This window comes from Quercus suber, unplaced genomic scaffold, assembly GCF_002906115.3.
Source record: "Quercus suber isolate HL8 unplaced genomic scaffold, Cork oak 2.0 scaffold_509, whole genome shotgun sequence".
In the NCBI taxonomy this organism is placed as follows: domain Eukaryota; kingdom Viridiplantae; phylum Streptophyta; class Magnoliopsida; order Fagales; family Fagaceae; genus Quercus; species Quercus suber.
The window spans coordinates 184,800-206,496 of NW_027069958.1; the positions used below are offsets into that span (position 1 = coordinate 184,800).

Below are 21,697 nucleotides of genomic sequence, written 5' to 3' on the forward strand. Positions count from 1 at the left end.
AGAGTTTATGAAAGGTGAAGAAAAACAAATGAGTGATAAAGATATAAGATAGAGAAAAAATCCCCAACTAAGATCATGAAAAGATCAGAGAGGTTTGAATCTTGTGTTTGAAGACAAACACAAATTAGGAGCTTCTACTTTCCAAAACTACAAGGAGTTAGGGAGAGAGAAGTTTACAATTCTTCACTAGCTTTGTCGAGTATTGAATGTTCAAATTCGGCTCGACAACAAATTTAAAATATTTAAACTTGGCTTGAACTTAAATCAAGCCAACAAACTATGTTTGAGCTTAAGCTTGTTAGAAAATCCAAAAGCTTGAGTTTGGCTTGGATTGACTTAATTTATTAGTCAAATTGAGCTTGAGCTCAATATCAAACTCAAACTTAAGCTTCATTTCAAGCTTTTAAGCTCAAGATCCAATAGAAGTACATGATCAAATCCATAATAAGCAAATTATCAAGCCCATTTGGTTTGGATATGTGATCCTAACTCCCAATTAATTAAAAACTTAGTAAAAAATGAGTTTATTTTTCAAGATCATATTAAATATGCTTGAGCTTGACTCGTTTATTAAACAAGCCTAAAATTAAAGTTCAAGCTTAGCTTGTTTATAAATAAACAAACATGAATAAGTTTTTTATCTAGTCAAGTACGAGTTGTTTATGAATGACTTGGTCATTTATAGACCTAATTTTCATAAAAGTAACTCAAGCCAAGACAAAAAGGAAAAAGAAGTAAATTACATGTTATCACTGTGAGCTGCCATCCTTATTGCAATCTCCCAACCAAACTTTAGTTTGGATGGATTGGCCCTTAAAAGAATAACAATAAGGGTCTGATTAATAGGTGTTCTTAGGGTATTTGTTAACGAACATTTTGGGAAAGTTTTTGTATCACTTTAATGGAAATTATAAAAAAAAAAAGTAAAAAAAAGAGTTTTTTTTTTCTTTTCCCATAATTAAAAAAAAAAAAATTGATTAAACCAATAGTTTTTGTTTTTTCACTAACATTTCTCTCATAATAATATGCCTTTTAATGTCGAAATTGAACAATAAATTTAACAGGCATGACAAAAATGATTGACATATCCTTAACACATGGTGACATGGCAGTTTTGTTATTGACACACATATTACCTCCATATGGCATATGCCAATTCAACTAAAAATTCTCAAATTGCTAACTTTTTATTTTTATTTTTATTTATTTATTTATTTATTTTTTGAGAATCACTCCTAATTTGCATATTAGGAAATAGGCGTAAGCTCTTTGTAATTTTAGGTTAGATAGAAATAAGAGTGAACTAATCATAATTAATGGGTTTGGGTGTCAATTACTTTTTCTTATTTATGTCATATTTAACATGTTCTTATTTCTCTAGTAAGGGGCATTTGCAACAATGCTTTTAATTAATGGATCAATAGCCCAAATTGAAATTTTTGGTTAAGGAATTATAGCGATAATCAACCTTTGAAGCAGAATCTAGCTCACATCTTGAGAATTATTCTTCCTTGGTAACCAATAGAGGATAGTTTATTTTGAACCTTAAACCCAAATAACCAATTCTGAAGAAAATCAGCCCGAAGAGTTGGCAGTAACTCAGATTCATATCAGCAAGCCCCTGTCAAAAGCTTAGGGGAGCATGTTAGAATCCATGAACACCTATATATCTTCTTAGGGAAGATTGCTTGGAACTGTCTCCTAATAAGATCAGTGATTAACATCATTAACTCCATATTCCAATCGAAGATACGGACTTCCCACTTTGTCAAAATGCACCGGAGACTACTGAGCATCTGTTCATCTCATGCCTCATCATACGGATGGCACGGTCCCATACATAATGGCTCATTAGACTACAATCTTTGGCAGGCAAAATCAATATCTCGGTGTTAGATTTATTCTTACAGTTCCTTGTTAGCATTTCTCTTGTTGTGGGCTAGCATAGTTGTAAACACTCAATTTTGCACCAAGAATTTAATCTTGGAAGATGACTGAAATGATTATTCTAAGAACCCAAAAGATCATAATTGCTTTTCATGCATTGAATCATTCATCCCATATCATAAAAATGATCTTGAGATTCTAATGATCGTGACGATATGCCTAATTCCCAATCGGATCGTCAAATTAAAAGATATCACAATATCAAGTTTTCATAGTCTGCATGCATTCAGTTGGATGAACTAACCATGTGTGATTAATTGAAATTAATTTTGATTGGTCAATAATTAAAATCAATTAAATAATTTTTGTGATTGGTTGTTGATTTTGATTAAAAATAAGTTTGGTTGTATAGGAATAAAATGGATAATCTGATAATATGAGAATTGTTGATAATTAGGATTTTAGAGTAATTATTTTTCAGATAATTATTTTTTTAAAGGACTTAATTATCAAGTTAAAATGGATTTTATTAGGAATACAAGTTTAAAAAACGTCCAAGTATAATTCAACCGTGCCAATTGGCACATGTTATACATTAGGTCCAGAAACGATTAGTTTAGGTCTAGGCCTATCAGATTTGATTTTTTAGGGATAAAACCTGACCTAATTCGTATCTGGTGATTTTGTAAGCAACTCTAGCTTATTTTTTTAAGCAGACACACCTCTATAAATAGAGGAGAAAATCTAAAATTCAGCACCGCTCTACCCTTTAACATTAAAGAAACTTTGGAAGTTTGACTTTAAGATTTTCTTTCTTGTTAAGTGAAAATTCTTTAGGACTTAGAGAGATTCCCTCTCTCTAACTCTAAAGTAATTCCCCCCACAGAATTTGTACGTGTAATTGATGCAGGTATCACTTTTACTCTTTTATTAACATGCATGTATGAATGTTTATTCTCTTATTAGCATATGTATCTAATTAGATTTTCCATTTGAATGTTAATCTCTGATATGTTCTTTCTTTTTCTTTTGAATCTTATTTCATGATGAAGAATGCCATGATTGTTTGTTCATCATATGTTTGATCATATTGATATAATCTTAGATCTATTGCTCATAGCTATTTAAAAAATCAGATCTGAAATTTTTCTTCAAAAATCATTCTCTTAGCTATTTAAAAAATCAGATCTGAAATTTTTCTTCAAAAATCATTCTTTTAGCTAATTAAAAATCAGATCTAAAATTTTTCTTCAAAATTCATTCTCATAGCTATTTAAAAAATCAGATCTGAAATTTTTCTTCAAAAATCATTCTCTTAGCTATTTAAAAAATCAGATCTGAATTTTTTTTGCAAAAATCATTCTCTTAGCTATTTAAAAAATCAAGTCTGAAAATTTTCTTCAAAAATCATTCTCTTAGTCAATTAAAAATCAGATCTGAAATTTCCTTCAGATCTGATTTCTTTACACCAAAGAGTATATAGATCTGAGATTTTTGTATAGCATCCAACCATAGATCTAAAAATACTAACATACCATGTTGCATATCATTGTTTAAGAGTACTTAAGTGATCATAAAAAGTTTAGAAGACCGGACTCTGTTCGGGCAGAATGGGTGCCTAACACCTTCCCATTCTATAAACTAGCCCCCGAACATTAAAATCTTAGGTTGGTAGAACTAGTGCTTTATTTTGTTTTGGTAAATTTTATCTAGGACCAAAGCTTTGTATTTTTATTTTTTTACATAGATTGTATTTAGGACCAAAACCTTGTAATGATATTCTACCAAATTGTGTTTGTATTCAATTAATGAAACTTGAGTAATCTCAAATATGTAAATTGTATATTATAGTTTTTTCCTTTTTTTTTTTTTTTTTTTTTTTTTAAATAAGTGGCAACTCCACATGATCCTGAAAAGAGAAGCATCGATGTCTAATCTCTTTTTGAGAGCCAAGTCTCAGTCTCTCACAATAGTCGTTATTTTATCTATTTAAAAAAACATGGATTAGTTAGAGTGCATTTTAGTGAGCAATTTAGACCCAATAATGGATAATGATCACCACATATTGTTTTGTTATTATTATAATTATTATTTATTTATTTATTTTTTATATACAAGATAAAAATTCTACTTTGGCTGGCTCTTCCCCCCACACCCCATAAACATTTATATCTATGGAGTGATCACCGCTCCAAGGGTGCGCGGTGATACCACATATTGTTAATATAAGGTTATTTTAGTACACCTTATAATTAATTGTATGGATTTTATTACTATTTATTTGTTTGGTTATAGGCGGCCTTTAATGGGGTAGACTTGCATTTAGTCCATACATAATGGAAAGGACCCTACTCTCTACTTGCTAATGTATTGGTTTTGCCCATTAAAAACCAATAAATTTTGATTCTCTCATAAAATCTAATGAAGCTAAATTTGTTTAAGGGAAATACATGACATGACAGGGACTCAAGTAGGGAGCTGGATGGAGAACAAGTGGATGATAGGGATGGTAGTGGAGAAGGATATATAAAGAAGGGTTCCTAATGAAGGGGGGGGGGGGGAAGGAAAAGAAGAAGTGTAACCTATATTCAATCTATTATAAGTCTCTTCGGATTTGAACTTACTTGGTCTTTACGTGTACTTTTATGCTGGTTTATACTTGCATGTTATGATCAATCGTTGTTAGCTCCATAGTTAACCTAGCTCTATCACCCATGCTCTACAAATTCATTGTTTTTGGGCTTGGGCTACAAATCCTAACCCTACAAGAAGCAATTACCAAAGTTTATTAAAAAAAAAAAGAAAGGAAAAATCATGCCCAGTAAAAAAAAACAAAAAGTATAAAAAAAAAAAAAGAAAAAAAGAAGAAAGAAAAAAAAAGAGCAAAACGCTTAATCAATATATATATATATATATATAAACCGAAACCTTTAAAACTCTCACAATTTTCTATGTCGCTACTATTTTCTTTTTCTTTTTATTTTAGGCTTTATATCTTATATATTTATTATTTTTCTTCAACGTGTAATTATCTTATCAAGTGTTACAATAGTTTAGTTTAAGTAAACCTTTATTAGATATATGGTTTTTTTTTTTTTTTGGGATAAAATTAGATATATGTTTTAAGAACTTGAAAATTCTACTTCAACTAAAATTTTATAAAAAAATTTTCCAAGGCTTGCCACATTATCATTATTTTTTTAAATCAAAATTATTAAGAAAAATTGACTTGCATGGAACTTTTTTTTTGAGAAAAATTGCACGGATTAGATCAAGCTTGCAAAACATCAATTATTAACAATGAATTGTATGAATTTTTCTTATGTCCTTATTAATCTATATATTATCTATATATTATTATCATTATCTATATATATAACTGAACCCTTTGACATTTTTCTCTTATATTTCTCTGTTGTGTAGTCATATATATTTTGTTTTATTTCAATAATTTCTAAGCAGTAAATCATCTAATTCTTTAATATTTTTTGTAAGTCATTGCATGTTTCTTCATTGTCAAATTGTAACACAAATTGAAGTCATACAAGAACAAATCATGCAATGATGTAGTTTCTTAATCAATTTAAGATTTTATAAAATTATTTTAGTTTACCTCGCAAATAAGTAAGTTCCCGTGCATAGAATAGGTTAGCGACTAGTAAGAACCAAACACCAAACCAAAAAAGCCAAAAAGAAAAAAGAAAAAAAGAAGAAAAAAAAAAAAAAAAAAAACAGAAGAAGAAGAAGAGAAGCAATGTATCACGCCCAAGAGAAAAAAAGAAAAGAAAATGAACAATCAAAATGTGAGAGGTAGTTTTGTCATTTGACTATGATTACTTTTATCTTTTCTTTTTTCCCCCAAATTAAAGAGATAACATTTTGGTTGACTGGGGGAGAAAGCAACTGGGCTCACCAATTTTCTCTTTTTAAAATTTACCCAACCAAACACTCCAAAAAACATTTTCTCTCTTAGATCTTCCATTCTCCCTAAAATCCACCCAACCAAACAAACCTTAAGAGCACAATGTGAGATTTGACAAGGATGTCAATAATTTAAGTGGGGGATTTGTTGATATCAAGAATTATGTGGATTGAGCTTAATTAAAGCTTCTACAGAGTGTTGGCATAGCTGTAAATGACCCGAGTATTAAAAGTTCAAGCTTGTTTATTTTATTTTATTTTTTAAACACGAGCTAAACTCGAGCTCATCATCAAACAAGATTTTATGTTTAAGTTTGACTCATTTTCTTGTTATGTAAGTTCAAACTTGTTCACGAGTTACTTGATTAACTTATTATTATTATTTTTTTTATATATATTATGAAACCATGAAAAATATGTTTTACCTCTCTACAATTATATGGATTTTTACCATGAATAGATTGTTTATATCATCAATAAGTTATAGATAATAATTTAATATCATATGAACCTATTGGCAAACTTATACAATCCAATTTTAAATCTATATAAATATATCTTTAGACAAGTATATACATATAAATAAAATATTATATATAGTTAAATCGAGCTATCATGTTTACAATTTTGTTTATGAATACATTATTATATTTGAGCGTGGCTCTTTTAGTAATCTAGCCCAACTTAAGGCTTGAACTTTGTTTATTTTCTAAACAAACAAATATAAACAAAATTTTTCCCAAAGCCAAACTCTAGCTGTTCATAAACAGACTTGTCCATTTACACTAGTGGCACTATCAACACTCCCATATATAGATATACTTCAAGTTTNTAGTCAATAGGTTTGTCTAGATGGAATACAGCATGAATGAGGTGCCTGCCAATGAGCCTTCGATGATAAAGTCAGACATCAAGAAAGAGAAGTAATAAGAATTGAGTGTGTATTTCACTATGTATGGATGTGAATATGTGTATCTGTATATATATGTGTACTTGTCCGTATGAATGTGTACCTTTGCTTAGGTTCTGAGGTGGTTTATATAGGTCTCTGACTTCTTTAGCCGTTGGAGGAGGCCTTTAATGGTGGTCTTAATGGCTCTAGAATGCCTCTGATGGTTTTATGAGGTGATTGATTACCTTGCCAACGGTCATGTATACGCGTGCGTCCATTGGTAAACGACTCATGCATTAAATGGTATTTATGGCACTTTGATAAACACCAAACCAAAAAAGCCAAAAAGAAAAAAGAAAAAAAGAAGAAAAAAAAAAAAAAAAAAAACAGAAGAAGAAGAAGAGAAGCAATGTATCACGCCCAAGAGAAAAAAAGAAAAGAAAATGAACAATCAAAATGTGAGAGGTAGTTTTGTCATTTGACTATGATTACTTTTATCTTTTCTTTTTTCCCCCAAATTAAAGAGATAACATTTTGGTTGACTGGGGGAGAAAGCAACTGGGCTCACCAATTTTCTCTTTTTAAAATTTACCCAACCAAACACTCCAAAAAACATTTTCTCTCTTAGATCTTCCATTCTCCCTAAAATCCACCCAACCAAACAAACCTTAAGAGCACAATGTGAGATTTGACAAGGATGTCAATAATTTAAGTGGGGGATTTGTTGATATCAAGAATTATGTGGATTGAGCTTAATTAAAGCTTCTACAGAGTGTTGGCATAGCTGTAAATGACCCGAGTATTAAAAGTTCAAGCTTGTTTATTTTATTTTATTTTTTAAACACGAGCTAAACTCGAGCTCATCATCAAACAAGATTTTATGTTTAAGTTTGACTCATTTTCTTGTTATGTAAGTTCAAACTTGTTCACGAGTTACTTGATTAACTTTTTTTTTTTTTTATATATATATTATGAAACCATGAAAAATATGTTTTACCTCTCTACAATTATATGGATTTTTACCATGAATAGATTGTTTATATCATCAATAAGTTATAGATAATAATTTAATATCATATGAACCTATTGGCAAACTTATACAATCCAATTTTAAATCTATATAAATATATCTTTAGACAAGTATATACATATAAATAAAATATTATATATAGTTAAATCGAGCTATCATGTTTACAATTTTGTTTATGAATACATTATTATATTTGAGCGTGGCTCTTTTAGTAATCTAGCCCAACTTAAGGCTTGAACTTTGTTTATTTTCTAAACAAACAAATATAAACAAAATTTTTCCCAAAGCCAAACTCTAGCTGTTCATAAACAGTCTTGTCCATTTACACTAGTGGCACTATCAACACTCCCATATATAGATATACTTCAAGTTTCAAATGCAAACAAAAGCCATAGAAATGATAGAGTTTCATTCCTTTGAAGTGAAGATAGACAATAATAGGTACAGTACATAAATAAAATCCTTATAATTAGTTAATTACCATTGTCTAAAACATGTATTCAGCAAATAATTATAATAAAAAAGAAAAAAAGAAAAAAAGAAGAAGAAATAAAACATGATATATATTGGTGTTCCTAAGTTGGCCACTATTGTTAACAATTCAAAAACCATTGCTTTGTTTCAGAGGCCATGGTGAAGTTGTATATCAATGGAAGTTGAGACTGGTTCCATAAGTCAATCCTACTTGCCAATTAGCAGGGGCGACATTCCAAGCTATAATAGTCTCCTGGGTTGTGTAAGAGGTGATTCTAAAGGAAAGAGGTTGGCCTCCAAGAGTTGCAAATGCTTGGTATGAAGCTCCCCAATTATGGGTCATGCTTATCCACCCTGTTTGGCTTCCCTTCACCCACATATTAGCAATGTCTCCTCCACCTCCAACGTTCATCACATACACCAACAACCAGTACCCATTTCCTTGGAAAGAGAATCTAAGGCCATCGGTCCTTCCACATGGTACCCTACAACAAACATGGGAAGCAATGAGAAATATTCTCTCTCTCTTTTTATTTTTTGAAAAGTATGTTAAATTATAAATTACACCATCTAATTTCGACTTGTTTTTCAATTCATTCTTAAATTTTCTTTTTTCATTTTTTGTCTTTTAGCTTTAACATGTATACAATTTAGTATTTTCATCTAATTCTATCCAATTTTGCAGTTAGTTTTAGTATTATTTACTTTCCAAATGGTGGACTCACAAGTTACGAGTGTGAAATATATAAAAGGTTTATCTTAAAAATAAATGAAATTTAAAGGATTGAAATGAAAAAAAGAAAAAGAAAAAAAACCTTCAACCACTTAAATTGATAGCATTTCCAAGTTTATTGTATTTATAATTTAATAAGAAGAGTAGGTGATCTAATTAAGCAGAGTTTCAACTCTCAAGACCACCTCAAAATGAATATTTTAATCCCAACTTCCCAAGATAGTTTTATGTACTCAATAAGCATGTTCCTTACTCTTTTATTTATTTAACAATCTGCTAAGAAACTCGATTTTTTATATATATTTTTTTGGGGTAAGATTAGTATAGTTATTTTTGAGATTGACAAATTATGATATTTGTGAGTAGTGATAATTAAGTGTTACCTGCGGTACATGACTGGGACAATGCCGGCCTGCCATTGAGCAATTTTCATAAAAGCAGGCTTGGACATGTCAAAGTGGACTCGAGGCGGGTTGCACCACCCACCAGCATTGGAGTCCTGTGACCAATTTGGTGGGCAAAGGTTAGTAGCGGTCACTGTTGTGAATGTTACCCCACTATAGCACCACGGTGATTGAAAGCACTTTATCTGGTAACAAGTTCCACAAGCGTATCCATTGTTGAACAAAGTTGAGCTTAAGGCTGCTGTATCTGTTCCGTAACCATTAGCAAATAGATTTCCATACCCACAAGCTCCCCCTGTGAACCGTAATTAGAACATTAACAAACAAAGTTAATTCTTAATTGTTGTGATTAAAAAATAGTCATATTAGTAACGTTGTATGGTGTATCACAAAAACCAAAAAACCAATGATCATTTTCTTTTTAATAGATATTATATAATTTTAATTTATGATATTCGCTTTATAATGATTGTTTTTTTATTATTTAGTTAAGATACTAATTAATTTTTAGTGTATGTTAGATCACCTTTAAATGCGTTGGTTTTACAATCCGAAAAATGCATTGAAGATTTACATGATAAAACTATTTGTTCACATTTAGGTAAGTAAGAAGACTATTTCATTTTTGTGCAAATTAATCAAGAATATGGATAGCACAACAAATTGATAGCAAAATATTGTGAACAACATGCCCATGGTCTCGGAGGCTGTCTCGTCACCATAAAAGGTTGCATGGGCAAGTTGCCACGGGCTCGGTTGGAAGTTTGCTATTGTTGACTTGCTGCTGATTGCCAATATGGATGCCATTAAGAAGCACAAGCTCCATGATCGAAGGGAAGAAGCCATGATTCAATGAGTCCTGGAAACTTAATTTGTGACCTGGTGCGGCAATGCCTATTGACTACTTGTACGTTTAAACTTATATATAATGTCCAACCCTAAGACTGCCTTAGTGGCCCTCACGAATATAAAGTCTTTCATCTATAAAAAGAATGTTTTATCAAGTAATTTTCTTTTTGTTACAGAAAAATAGTTGATATGGAATCTATCTTATACAATGTATTTTTAAACTCCCTTGTAGCCCAACGTGTGGTTGTTGAAGGAACATGATACATTCCATACCACAGCTTAATGGTGCGGCATGTCGTTTTGCCATTATAAAATGTGACCTAAACTTGGGGACGTGCAGGCATGTAGTATTTAATTAAGCTCTTGTCTTTACCTGAAATGATTGATTAAACCAGGCAATGATTTTCCTCTTTTCTTCTTAGAACATCTGTACATTTTTTTATATTTAATCTAAAATTTTTCCTTTTAAATTAATTTTCAGTTGGTTATTTTAATTTGGACTTAAAATTGGGGTTCAAATGCTAAAATTTCTCTCACAATTAGTGAAGAATGTGACAATAGTTACCGAATTATTGGATAAGCTGATTATGTTAAGGGCACGGATTTCCTCCAAACAGGTTTGGAGGAAATGCTGCAAACAGGGACACCTGTCAATTAAATAAAAAGACACCTAAGCTTGGAGGTATGTGCAAGGCACATGACCAATTTTAAGTGAAGAGCTGTTAACCTAACGTTAACAGCATTAGCCAAATAGTCACACCTCTCACCCACAGCTACAGCCTCACGCCTCTCTCTCATCTCCTCCACCTCTCCCTGCTCTCTCTCATCTCCTCCATAGAGCTTCCTCTCTCTCAAGACAAACCCAACCGGCTAACATTCATAATCAATCTTAGCACAGAAAATTCTAACACATTTAACATTGAAACCTCTTGTAAATCAAGCCCATAAATCCAATAAATAGACCCATAAACCCATAAATCACAGAAATCAAACACAGAAGAAGCCCAGAAAAAAAATTGTTTAGTTGTAATTTTTTTTTTTAAAAAAAAACCACAAACAAACCTAGAACATCAAGGCAAAATCACCACAATTATTACAATTTATCAACATACTTGAATAGAAAATTTGCAATAACCAAATACTCTTTCACATTCATCCTTACAAGGTTCATAAATTCCAAGACCCATAACCTGTAAATACGAAACTAAACTCACCATCCTTGACCCAAATCCGCCATCAACAACACCACCCCACCGATCAAACCCATTTCCCAAAGCAGCAAACACCACCACCATCGCCGGAAAAACCCAGCCCCATGGAAACCTATAAAAAACTTATCAAAACCACACCATTATTGTCGATCAAACCTAGCCTCGGAAACCCAGAAAAACCCGATCAAACCTAACCACCATTTCCGATCAAACCTAACCCCGGAAACCCAGAAAACCCACAGCACCATTATTGCCGATCAAACCCGGCCTCGGAAACCCAGAAAAACTCGATCAAACCCACACCACCATTGCCGATCAAACCTAGCCCCAGAAACCCAGAAAACCATTGAGATCGACGGCTGCTGTATATGGCTGTCGTCGATTCCGCAGCTCTTACCGTCGATTTTAGGTTTGTTTGTGGTTTTTTTTTTTTTTTTAAATAATTTTTTATGTTGATTTGTATGTTTTTTCTGGGCTACTTCTGTGTTTGATTTCATTGATTTTTGGGTTTGATCTCTATGATTTATGGGTTTGTGGGTCTATTTATTGGATTTATGGGCTTGATTTACTAGAGGTTTCAATGTTAAATGTGTTAGAATTTTCTGTGCTAAGATTGATTATGAATGTTGGCCGGTTGGGTTTGTCTTGAGAGAGAGGAAGCTCTGTGGAGGAGATGATAGAGAGCAGGGAGATGTGGAGGAGATGAGAGAGAGGCGTGAGGTTGTAGCTGTGGGTGAGAGGTGTGACTGTTTGGCTAATGCTGTTAACGTTAGGTTAACAGCTCTTCACTTAAAATTGGTTATGTGCCTTGCACATGCCTCCAAGCTTAGATGTCTTCTTATTTAATTGACAGGTGTCCCTATTTGTAGCATTTCCTCCAAACCTGTTTGGAGGAAATCCGTATCCTTATGTTAATTGTTAGAGTTGAGGTCCTAATAAATTTTCCATTTGGGTAGTCCAATTTTTAAAATTAAGGGTAGAAATTGATGGGACTAACGAAATAAACTACAGATGAACCTAATAACAGATGAGGAAATCATCTAAGACGAGCCAAAAAAGGTACCCATGTCACCGACGAGAGTAGCAAGATCATTCAATACCACCAATAATGCTTCAGACGGTTACAAAACCAGCTATACAGACTGTTGGGAGCATATTAAAGCCCCATTACTAAGTAAGAGGTGTTATCAAGAAAGGCATTAACATCACAATAACAACCACAACGGCTAGAACCCAAGGCAACATATATAAAGCCCTTGCACTACCAACACAAGGTACGCACAAAGAAAATCAAAAGACTCTTCTTATTTTGTTACATTACACTATTCCTTCCCAAAGAATTTCTTTACACTAACTTTGGCATCGGTGGCATTGTGACAGGCACCACACCGGTGACCATACTAAGGAAGCTGATTTATTATTTTTGCAATTGTAAAGGCAACCTTTTAGCTCCATCTGGGTGCACTCATTTGTACTGACGAGTTCACACTTCATCAGTTTAGCATCGTCTGTGGGAACGCATTTTCATGTTTATATTCAAAAACGTGGTTTCCATCAACTTTTATATTTAGATAGAGTCCAATCAAGATTCTGTGGCCTTGGCCTAGCAAGTTTGACTTGTGGCCATTGTTGAAGAACTTACTAGACAAAATCAGGAAATGAAATTATGGCTTCAACAAGAGGAGAATCAATCCAAGGGCAACTCGGAGGACGAGGGAGACAGCTATAGAAGAAGTAACCATCAAAGACTTGCTACTCCAGATGAACAAAATTTAGATCTTCTTCGAGAGATAAGGAAAGAGATGGATGAGTTGAGGAATGCTATCAAGGAGAAAATGGATCGAAGTGTTGATAGAATGGTAAGGGCCACGGATTCGTCTTTCACTATGGCAGTCCTTGAGTGTCTAGTACCGTCGAAATTTTGTCTACCTCAACTTGAGTCGTTCGACGGGCTTAAGAACCCTTAGGATCACCTTAATACCTTCAAAACGACGCTGGGCCTTCAACAGCCTCCTGACGAAATACTGTGTCGTTCCTTCCCCACCACTCTCAAAGGAGTTGCAAGGAAATGGTTCACAAAGTTGCCAATATCGTCCATTGACAGTTTTGAGCAGTTGACTAGTTCCTTCTTGTGTCACTTCATTGGAGGACAATGTTCTAAGAGGCCAGCAAACCATTTACTTACCATTAGGCAGGGAGAGAAGGAAACCCTGAGGTCGTATGTGAAATACTTCACTCGGGAGACACTAGAGGTAGACGAAGCCAATGACAAGATGCAGCTAACGACCTTCAAAGTAGGACTGAGATCCTGAGAGCTCATAGCTTCACTTGCGAAGAATTCTCCAAAAACGGTGGCAGAGATGCTCCTGAAAGTACAAAAGTATATGAATGTTGAAGACGCATTAGCAGCTATAAGGGATGTAGAGAAGCCAGGAGATAAAGGAAGGAAGGATGACGAGCGTAGAGGGCAAAAGCAAGAGCATCCAGATTGTCGAACTAATGACGGGAATAGAAGGAAAGATGACAAAAGTCCTCGAACGGTAAAATTTACCCCTCTAGTTATGCCTGTTGACAAAATTTTAACATAGATTAAGGATGAGCACTACCTCAAATGGCTGAGACCATTACACTCATCCCTTAACATCCGTGATAAGAATAAGTATTGCCGGTTTCATAAGGATCATGGCCATTATACAGAAGATTGTCGAGATCTAAAGGAGCAAATAGAGGAATTGATACGGAAAGGGAAACTACAGAAATATGTGAAGAAGGGGAAGTATAATAAGTTCAGAGACGATAATAAGAACCAGCATGAGTCCTCATCCAGGAGTGATGATCGTCAATTCCAGTCCCCACAAGATGTGGTCAGGGAGATAAAAACGATTGCAGGAGGGCCTTTCACAGGAGGGTTATTTAGATCCCTTAAGAAAGCATGCCAAAGACAAGTGAATATCGTCCACATGATACCTCTATTCAAGTAGAGAGAGACGGACCAGGACATGTCTTTCAATGAAGCGGATGGTAGGGGAGTGAGGCAGCCTCACAATGACCCTTTAGTCATAATGCTAACTATAGAGAGATTTAACACTAAAAGGATTCTCATGGACAATGGCAGCTCCGTAGATATAATCTACCTTCTTGCTTTTCAGCAACTGAAGCTAAATCCAAGAAGATTGCGATCATTTGACTCTCCCCTCGTCAATTTCAGTGGAGACAGGGTGTATCCCAAAGGAGTAGTGACGTTGACGGTCACGGTGGGGACCTACTAGAGGTAGTTGACCGGTCGTTAGACTTCTTGGTAATAGACTGCCCCTCATCTTACAATGTGATTATTGGAAGGCCCACACCCAACAAGTGGATGGCAGCAACGTCCACATATTGCCTGAAAGTAAAATTCCCAACAGACGACGGTGTAGGCGAGGTAAAAGGAGATCAAATCTTAGCCAAAGAGTGCTACCAGGTCATCTTGGCTACAAAGGAGAACCATATATGGATCATTGAGGAAAAGGAGGAAGATAAAATAGAAGACCTGGAAACAGTGGAATTGGCAGAAGGAGATGCAACCAAGACGACGAGAATAGGGACGACACTAAGTCCTGTGATGAAAACAAGGCTTATCCAGTTCCTTAAAGAGAACATAGATGTTTTCGCATGGAGTCACGAGGACATGCCATGCATATCTCCAAAAGTCATTCAGTATAAATTGAATGTAGACCTAGAGAGAAAACCCATCCAGCAAAGACGAAGAATCTTTGCCCCAGAACGAGACTAAGTAGTTACAGACGAGGTTAACAAACTGCTGATAGCAATTTTCATCCGAGAAGTATACTATCCTGATTGGCTAGCAAATGTTGTCTTAGTGAAGAAGGCAAATGGAAAGTGGAGAATGTATGTGGACTTCACGGACCTGAATAAGACATGCCTGAATGATAGTTTCTCTCTACCAAGGATAGACCAGCTTTTGGATTCTACAGTCGGACATAAGTTGCTAACGTTCATGGACGCTTTCTCAAGATACAACTAGATAAAAATGGCTGAAGAAGACCAGGAGAAAACTGCTTTCAACACCAGCCAAGAGCTCTATTGTTATAAGGTAATGCCTTTCGGATTAAAGAATGCAAGAGCTACTTATCAGAGGTTAGTGAACAAGATGTTTAGCAAACAGATCGGTAGGAATATGGAGGTTTATGTGGATGATATGCTCGTCAAGAGTAAGGAAGAACTTGCCCATCTGGACGACTTAAAGGAGACGCTTGCCACCCTCAAACAATACCAGATGAAACTGAATCATAGTAAGTGTGTTTTTGGTGTAGTTTCAGGGAAATTCTTAGGATTTTTGGTATCCTAGAGAGGAATAGAAGCAAACCTAGAGAAAGTGCAAGCCATAATCAACATGGCATCACCCAAGACCATCAAGGAAGTCCAAAAGCTCACTGGAAGGATCACAGCCCTTAATAGGTTCGTCTCTAGAACGACGGACAAATGCCTGCCTTTCTTCAAGACTTTGAAACAGGCTTTCGCTTGGACCGACAAAAGTGAAGTAGCGTTCCAAGAACTCAAACGCTACTTGAGTAACCCACCCCTCTTAAGTCCGCCCAAAGAGGGGGAAAACCTATACTTGTACTTGGTAGTATCAGCTACAGCAGTAAGTGCAACCCTGATTCAAGAAAAAGTCAAGAAACAGCTCTTAGTTTACTACGTCAGCCAAGCCTTCCAAGGGGCTGAGTCCAAGTATCCAAGGATTGAGAAGATCGCATTCGCATTAATAGTAGCCTCACGCAAACTAAGACAGTATTTTTAGGCAAATCCAATCCTAGTAATGACGGATCAACCTATCAAAAAGTTCATGAACAAACCAGAGGCAGCTGGAAGAATGGTCCAGTGGGCAGTTGAACTCAGCCAATTTGACATTGAGTACCATCCTAGGACAGCCATTAAGGCACAAGCTCTGGCGGACTTCATCACTGAGTTTACCTTCCCAGATGAGAATGGTCTCACTGATGAGGCCGAACTATGGACGATTTAGACTGATGGCTCGTTAACCCAAAAGAGGGGGGGAGTAGGGGTCGTTATAACCTCATTTGACGGAGAAATGCTCAAATATGGAGGTAAACAAAATTTTTGGCTACCAACAATGAGGCCAAGTACGAAGGAATACTGACAGGACTAAGACTCAAGAAAGCGTTGGGAGCTATGAACCTATTAGTCCAAAATGATTCGAAATTGGTGATTGGGCAAATCAAGGGAGAATATGAAGCAAAGGAAGAAAGAATGTAGAAATACCTCAGGTTGACAAAACATCTGACTCAAGAGTTTAATAAGGTGGAATTTGTACAAATCCCTAGAAGCCAGAACATAATAGCAGACGAAGTATTAAAGTTAGCATCGTTAGAAGAAGGGGTGACAGACATGGGCTTGATGCTAGAAGTCCAGAAACACCCTAGCATTAAGTTTGCAATCCAAAGCATAAATAGCTAGATGACACCCATTGTATCTTTCCTCCATGACGGGCACCTCCTTCAGAATGCAGACGAGCCTAGAAAGGTCAAGAAGAGGGTGGCTAAATTCTTGATCCTAAATGACACCTTATATAAGAGAGGCTTCTCCATGCCTTACTTGAAGTGTGTCAATGAAGAGGAAGCCAAATACATCCTAGAAGAAATCCATGAAGGGATTTGCGGGGACTATAAAGGCCCTAGATCTTTGGTAAGCAAGGTGATTCGAACAGGTTATTTCTAGCCTACTATGCAGGTAGATGCAGTGGAGCTCGTGAAGAAGTGTGACAAGTGCCAATGGTTCAGTAATATCCAGCGACTTCCAGCGGAGAGACTGACGACGATAGCATCTTTGTGGCCATTTGCACAATGGGGGATTGACATCGTCGATCCACTAGCCCTAGGTAAAGATTAGGTAAAATTCTTGATAGTTGCTATTGATTACTTTACAAAGTGGGTCGAAGCAGAGGCACTAGCAACCATTATTAAAGCAAGAATCTAGAGCTTTGTGTGGAAGAATATAATTTTCAGGTTTGGGATTCCAAGGACGATCATATCAGATAATGGACGACAATTCGACAGCCAAGGATCAAGAATCAGTTCTCATCCCCAGGGCATCCACAGGTGAATGGGTAGACGGAGGTGACGAATTGAACATTACTTAAGATTATCAAGACTAAGCTGGATAACACAAAGGGAACCTGGCCGAAAGAATTACCTAACATCTTGTGGGCCTACAGGACCACAGCAAGAACCCCAACCGGGGAAATCCCCTTCAGGCTCACCTATAGCACTGAAGTTGTAATCCCGATCGAGGTTGGAGTAACTAGCATCAGGAGAAAGGTATTCAACGAAGAAGACAATGAGAATCGTCTGCGAATCAACCTAGATTGTCTAGACGAAGTAAGAGACAAAGCTTCCAGCAGAATGACAGAGTACCAGAAGAAGATGGCCGACTACTACAACAAGAGAGTAAAGCTCAGATGACTTGAAATAGGTGACCTCGTTCTATGCAAAGTCACCACAGTGACCAGAGACCCTGCCCAAGGAAAACTTAGCCCTACATGGGAAGGGCCCTACCGAATCACCCACTACTCCAGATAGAGCAGTTATCACCTAGAAACCCTAAACGGATAGAGGCTACTGAGACCATGGAACATTGAACACTTGAATAAGTACCACCAATAGAAGTAAAAACCAAATATATTCATTATAAAAATTAATAAATGTGTTATTCAACTAATGTCTCTGTGCAAGCAGGTCTATTAAATTGTAAGTCACAAAAGCCAAGAAATGGCTAAGTAACAAGATTCCGCCTAGACGGATGTAAGTTACTAACGAAGATAAAAGAATGACAAGATCCCTAAAATGGTGTGAGTCATAAAAGCCAAGAATGGCTAAGTAACAAGATTCTATCTAGACGGATGTAAGTTACTGACGAAAATAAAAGAATGACAAGATCCCTAAAAGGGTGTGAGTCACAAAAGCCAAGAATGGCTAAGTAACCAGATTCTGCCTAGACGGATGTAAGTTACTGACGAAGATAACAGTGATAAAATCCTTAAAAGGTCGTAAGCCACAAAAGCCAAAAATGGATAAGTAACACTATTCCACCTAGACCGACATAAGTTACTGACGAAACTACTGAACCAGAACAGAAAAAGGAAATTCACAACTGAAAATTTCACTAAGTACATAGCATGGACGGTTTTCAGGAACCACAAGCATATCATAAACCAAAGAGTGTTCAATCACAAATAAAAGTAAGCAAACAAACTACAAAATTAATTAAAGCCCAAAAACCATGAGCAATTACCATTGTTTTTACATCTAAAAGCCTATAAACATTGGGCTAAAAATATTGTTCCCAAGGCAGATTAAAAGGAAATTGTTTTGAAATTAGATTTACAAAAAGCCCAAAAGACAAAATGGGCAACAACAAAAAACAGAAAGAGAAATTTTTTTGATAGATTCAGGCACCAGCAACTGTGGAGGCATCACCAACAGGGGTATCATCAGCAGGAGCATTCTCAAGGACATCACCCTCGGGAGTTAAGGATTGGGCAGCCTCGTCAATAGCCATTTCTTTATCCACCTCTTCTAGGTCCAAGCTCTCTATATCAACTCCAGTAGGGTGCTTGGCTAGGTACTCCTGAGAAGCTCAAAACCTTTAAAATACCAACTGAAGAGTATTGTGTTGTACTCGTCAGTAGTTTGGAAGGCTTTAATAGATCTAGCAACAATTGTTTTGAGCGACTCCTTGGCACTTAGAAGTTGCTCGTCCTTTTCCAAGGTCAGCTGACATTCGACTCTAAGGTCGTCACTCAGGGTCTTGACTTTCCCCTTTAAAGTGGTGGCCTCGTCCATAGAATCAATAAGATTTTTCTTCAGCTTAGAATTCTCCTTCTCCAAAGCCTCCATTCGAGATGTGATAGATGCCACCTTCGCCTTTTGAGTGATATACTCAGAGGTAATGTGGAGACTTTCCCCTAACACCTGAAAAAGAATTGAAAATCGTTAGTAGACTGAGAAAGAAACAGTGACTAAAAGCTGCACAAATAATTTACCTAAACAAGTTTATGGACATGGCAAGTTGCAACATCATTGAATGGCACGCTTGAGAAGACCTTCAAATCCTTCGCAGTCACGACCCCATGAGCCCTGTCCATGGCTAATCTCTCATAATCCCAGATGGTGGACGAGCCAGAATCAATCTTCTCTTTTTCTTTATCAGACATGCGTTGCCTTTTTGAAGCGGGGGTAAGAAGCTTTTCAATCGAAGTTGAAGGAGAAGCTGTCCTCGTCATCCTAGTACTAGAGACAATAGGAGGAACAGAAGTAGCCGGGGTGACGAAGGGACCCTTCCCAGTGACACGCACTATCCTCTTCCCGATATTTGACAACAAATCATCTTTCTTCGCCCTCATCTTAGCATACATGTCTTTGTTGAATTTGGTCATCATTTTTGCAAAAGGGAAGCACATAAAAAAAAAAAAAAAAAGAAGGTGTGCACAGTAAAATCGGTAGTGACGAACCTAACACTTACTCTTTTTTCCTTCGATTTCAAGATTGTGCAGGATGAAAGCAGAAGGCTCTGGTCCTAGATAGTAAAAGGTGAAAGTCCATGGGTCCACAAGATCGTCCTAGCTCTCGATCGTCTGAGCATATTCAATTGTCTTCTGCACCCGCTCTTTGTACTTGCCTTTAAGTTTTGGTCGTCTCTTAACTACATAAAACAAGAAGTAAAAAAGATCACTAGCCATAATGATAAGCACAACCAAGCTCAAATGATGAGAGGAAATATTGACGCACCTAAGGTCGGGGTTCCCCACTGACGATGCAACCTCGGGAGATCACCCCAAACCTCGCCAGAGGAAGTCTCAACATCGTCTCCAGACATAAAGAAAAACTTGGACTTCCAATACCTAAAAATGACGGTAAACCCTTGATGATCCTAGTTCTCCTTTCCCAAGGCACCAATTCATAGTAGCCATGCTCCTTAGACGCTTTTAAACAATACAAATAGACAAACTCGTCAACCTTGAGCATATCACCGTCATTAGCAACTAGCCATATTCCCATACAACTAACCAGTATCCTCCACGAATTGGGCATAAGCTACCTAGGAGCGATACCAAAACGATCTAGTAGCTCTATGAAGAAAGGATGGACAAGAAACCTCAACCCACAAACGAAGGCAGATTCGTAAAAACATACCTCCCCAGGGAAGACGTGACAAGCCCGATCCTCCTCACTAAACAGACAAACCCTAACTCATTCTGGAAATTGGAACCTATCCTTAAACCTACCAAGCGTATCGGCGTCCAACCCACACACCTCCTCGAGGGCATAAAAAGCCTTAACCTCTCGAGGAATAGAGACGGCTGTATCTTCCTCTACTAGATTACTACTGGACGATAACCTCGTCTCGAGCTCGCTGGACCTAATCTCAGACATTATTTTCCCTTCTCTCACCAGACCCTCAAACTAATCAATTGACTGACGAAGCAAAGGCAACAGATCGGCCAAAGCAGCAGTCAGACTATTACCCTAAAAAACGAAGTTCTCAAGGTATGGGAAAACCACCCAATGACCCCCTATTTGTGCAAAAAGAAAAGAAATTAAGGGATAAGCTATCCTAACCTCAGAACTACTAACCATGGAAAAACTAGAAAGCAAAGAAAAGAAAGGTAAATTCTAAAAACCCCAAGACCCAAAAAGCAAACACAAAAGAAAAAGAATGGGAAAATCAGAAATCCACCACAATATATATATATATATATATCTACGCCGTAAAGAAAGAACAAGGAAGTGCAAAGAAAAACGTACCTCAGCAAAATAGAACCACCACGCAGTACATCGGCTCGGAGGAGAGTTGCAGAGTGGCGTTGGCAATGATTGGGAGTTTTTGAGGAAAGTGAAAACAGAAAGGATGAGAAGGGGAGAAGTTTAAAATCAAGGCTCAAAACAACTAAAATCAGCGGGAAACCCAATAGTCCCACGAAGTGGGTCATTAATTCCACTAGTCAAAATGTGCCCCGTGGCCATGATTTGTGAAGCGCAGCCAATACACATTTAATACGGTGCAAAGCCCTAAGGGTCGCTTACAGTCCAAAAACCTTTCATCTCTTATGGTCGTCATGACGTGTCTCGACGACCACAGAATCCGGGGGCAGCTGATGGGATTGACGAAATAAACTACAGACGAACCTAATAACACAGACAAGGAAATCATCTGAGACGAGCCAAAATAGGTGCCCATGTCACCAATGAGAGTAGAAAGATCATTCAATGTCACCAA

At 36.3% G+C, this 21,697-nt stretch overlaps 1 protein-coding gene across 1 annotated transcript; it reads right to left on the reverse strand.

The window, feature by feature from the left end:
• Nucleotides 1-8,106: 8,106 nt before the first annotated feature.
• On the reverse strand, nucleotides 8,107-10,260 carry LOC111989308 (expansin-A7). Its single transcript, XM_065763488.1, has 3 exons — nucleotides 10,034-10,260; nucleotides 9,321-9,636; nucleotides 8,107-8,689 (listed from the first exon to the last, which is right to left on the reverse strand). Exons 1-3 carry the CDS (start codon nucleotides 10,185-10,187, stop codon nucleotides 8,377-8,379), a joined length of 783 nt encoding a protein of 260 aa, XP_065619560.1. The 5' UTR covers nucleotides 10,188-10,260; the 3' UTR covers nucleotides 8,107-8,376.
• Nucleotides 10,261-21,697: the final 11,437 nt, after the last annotated feature.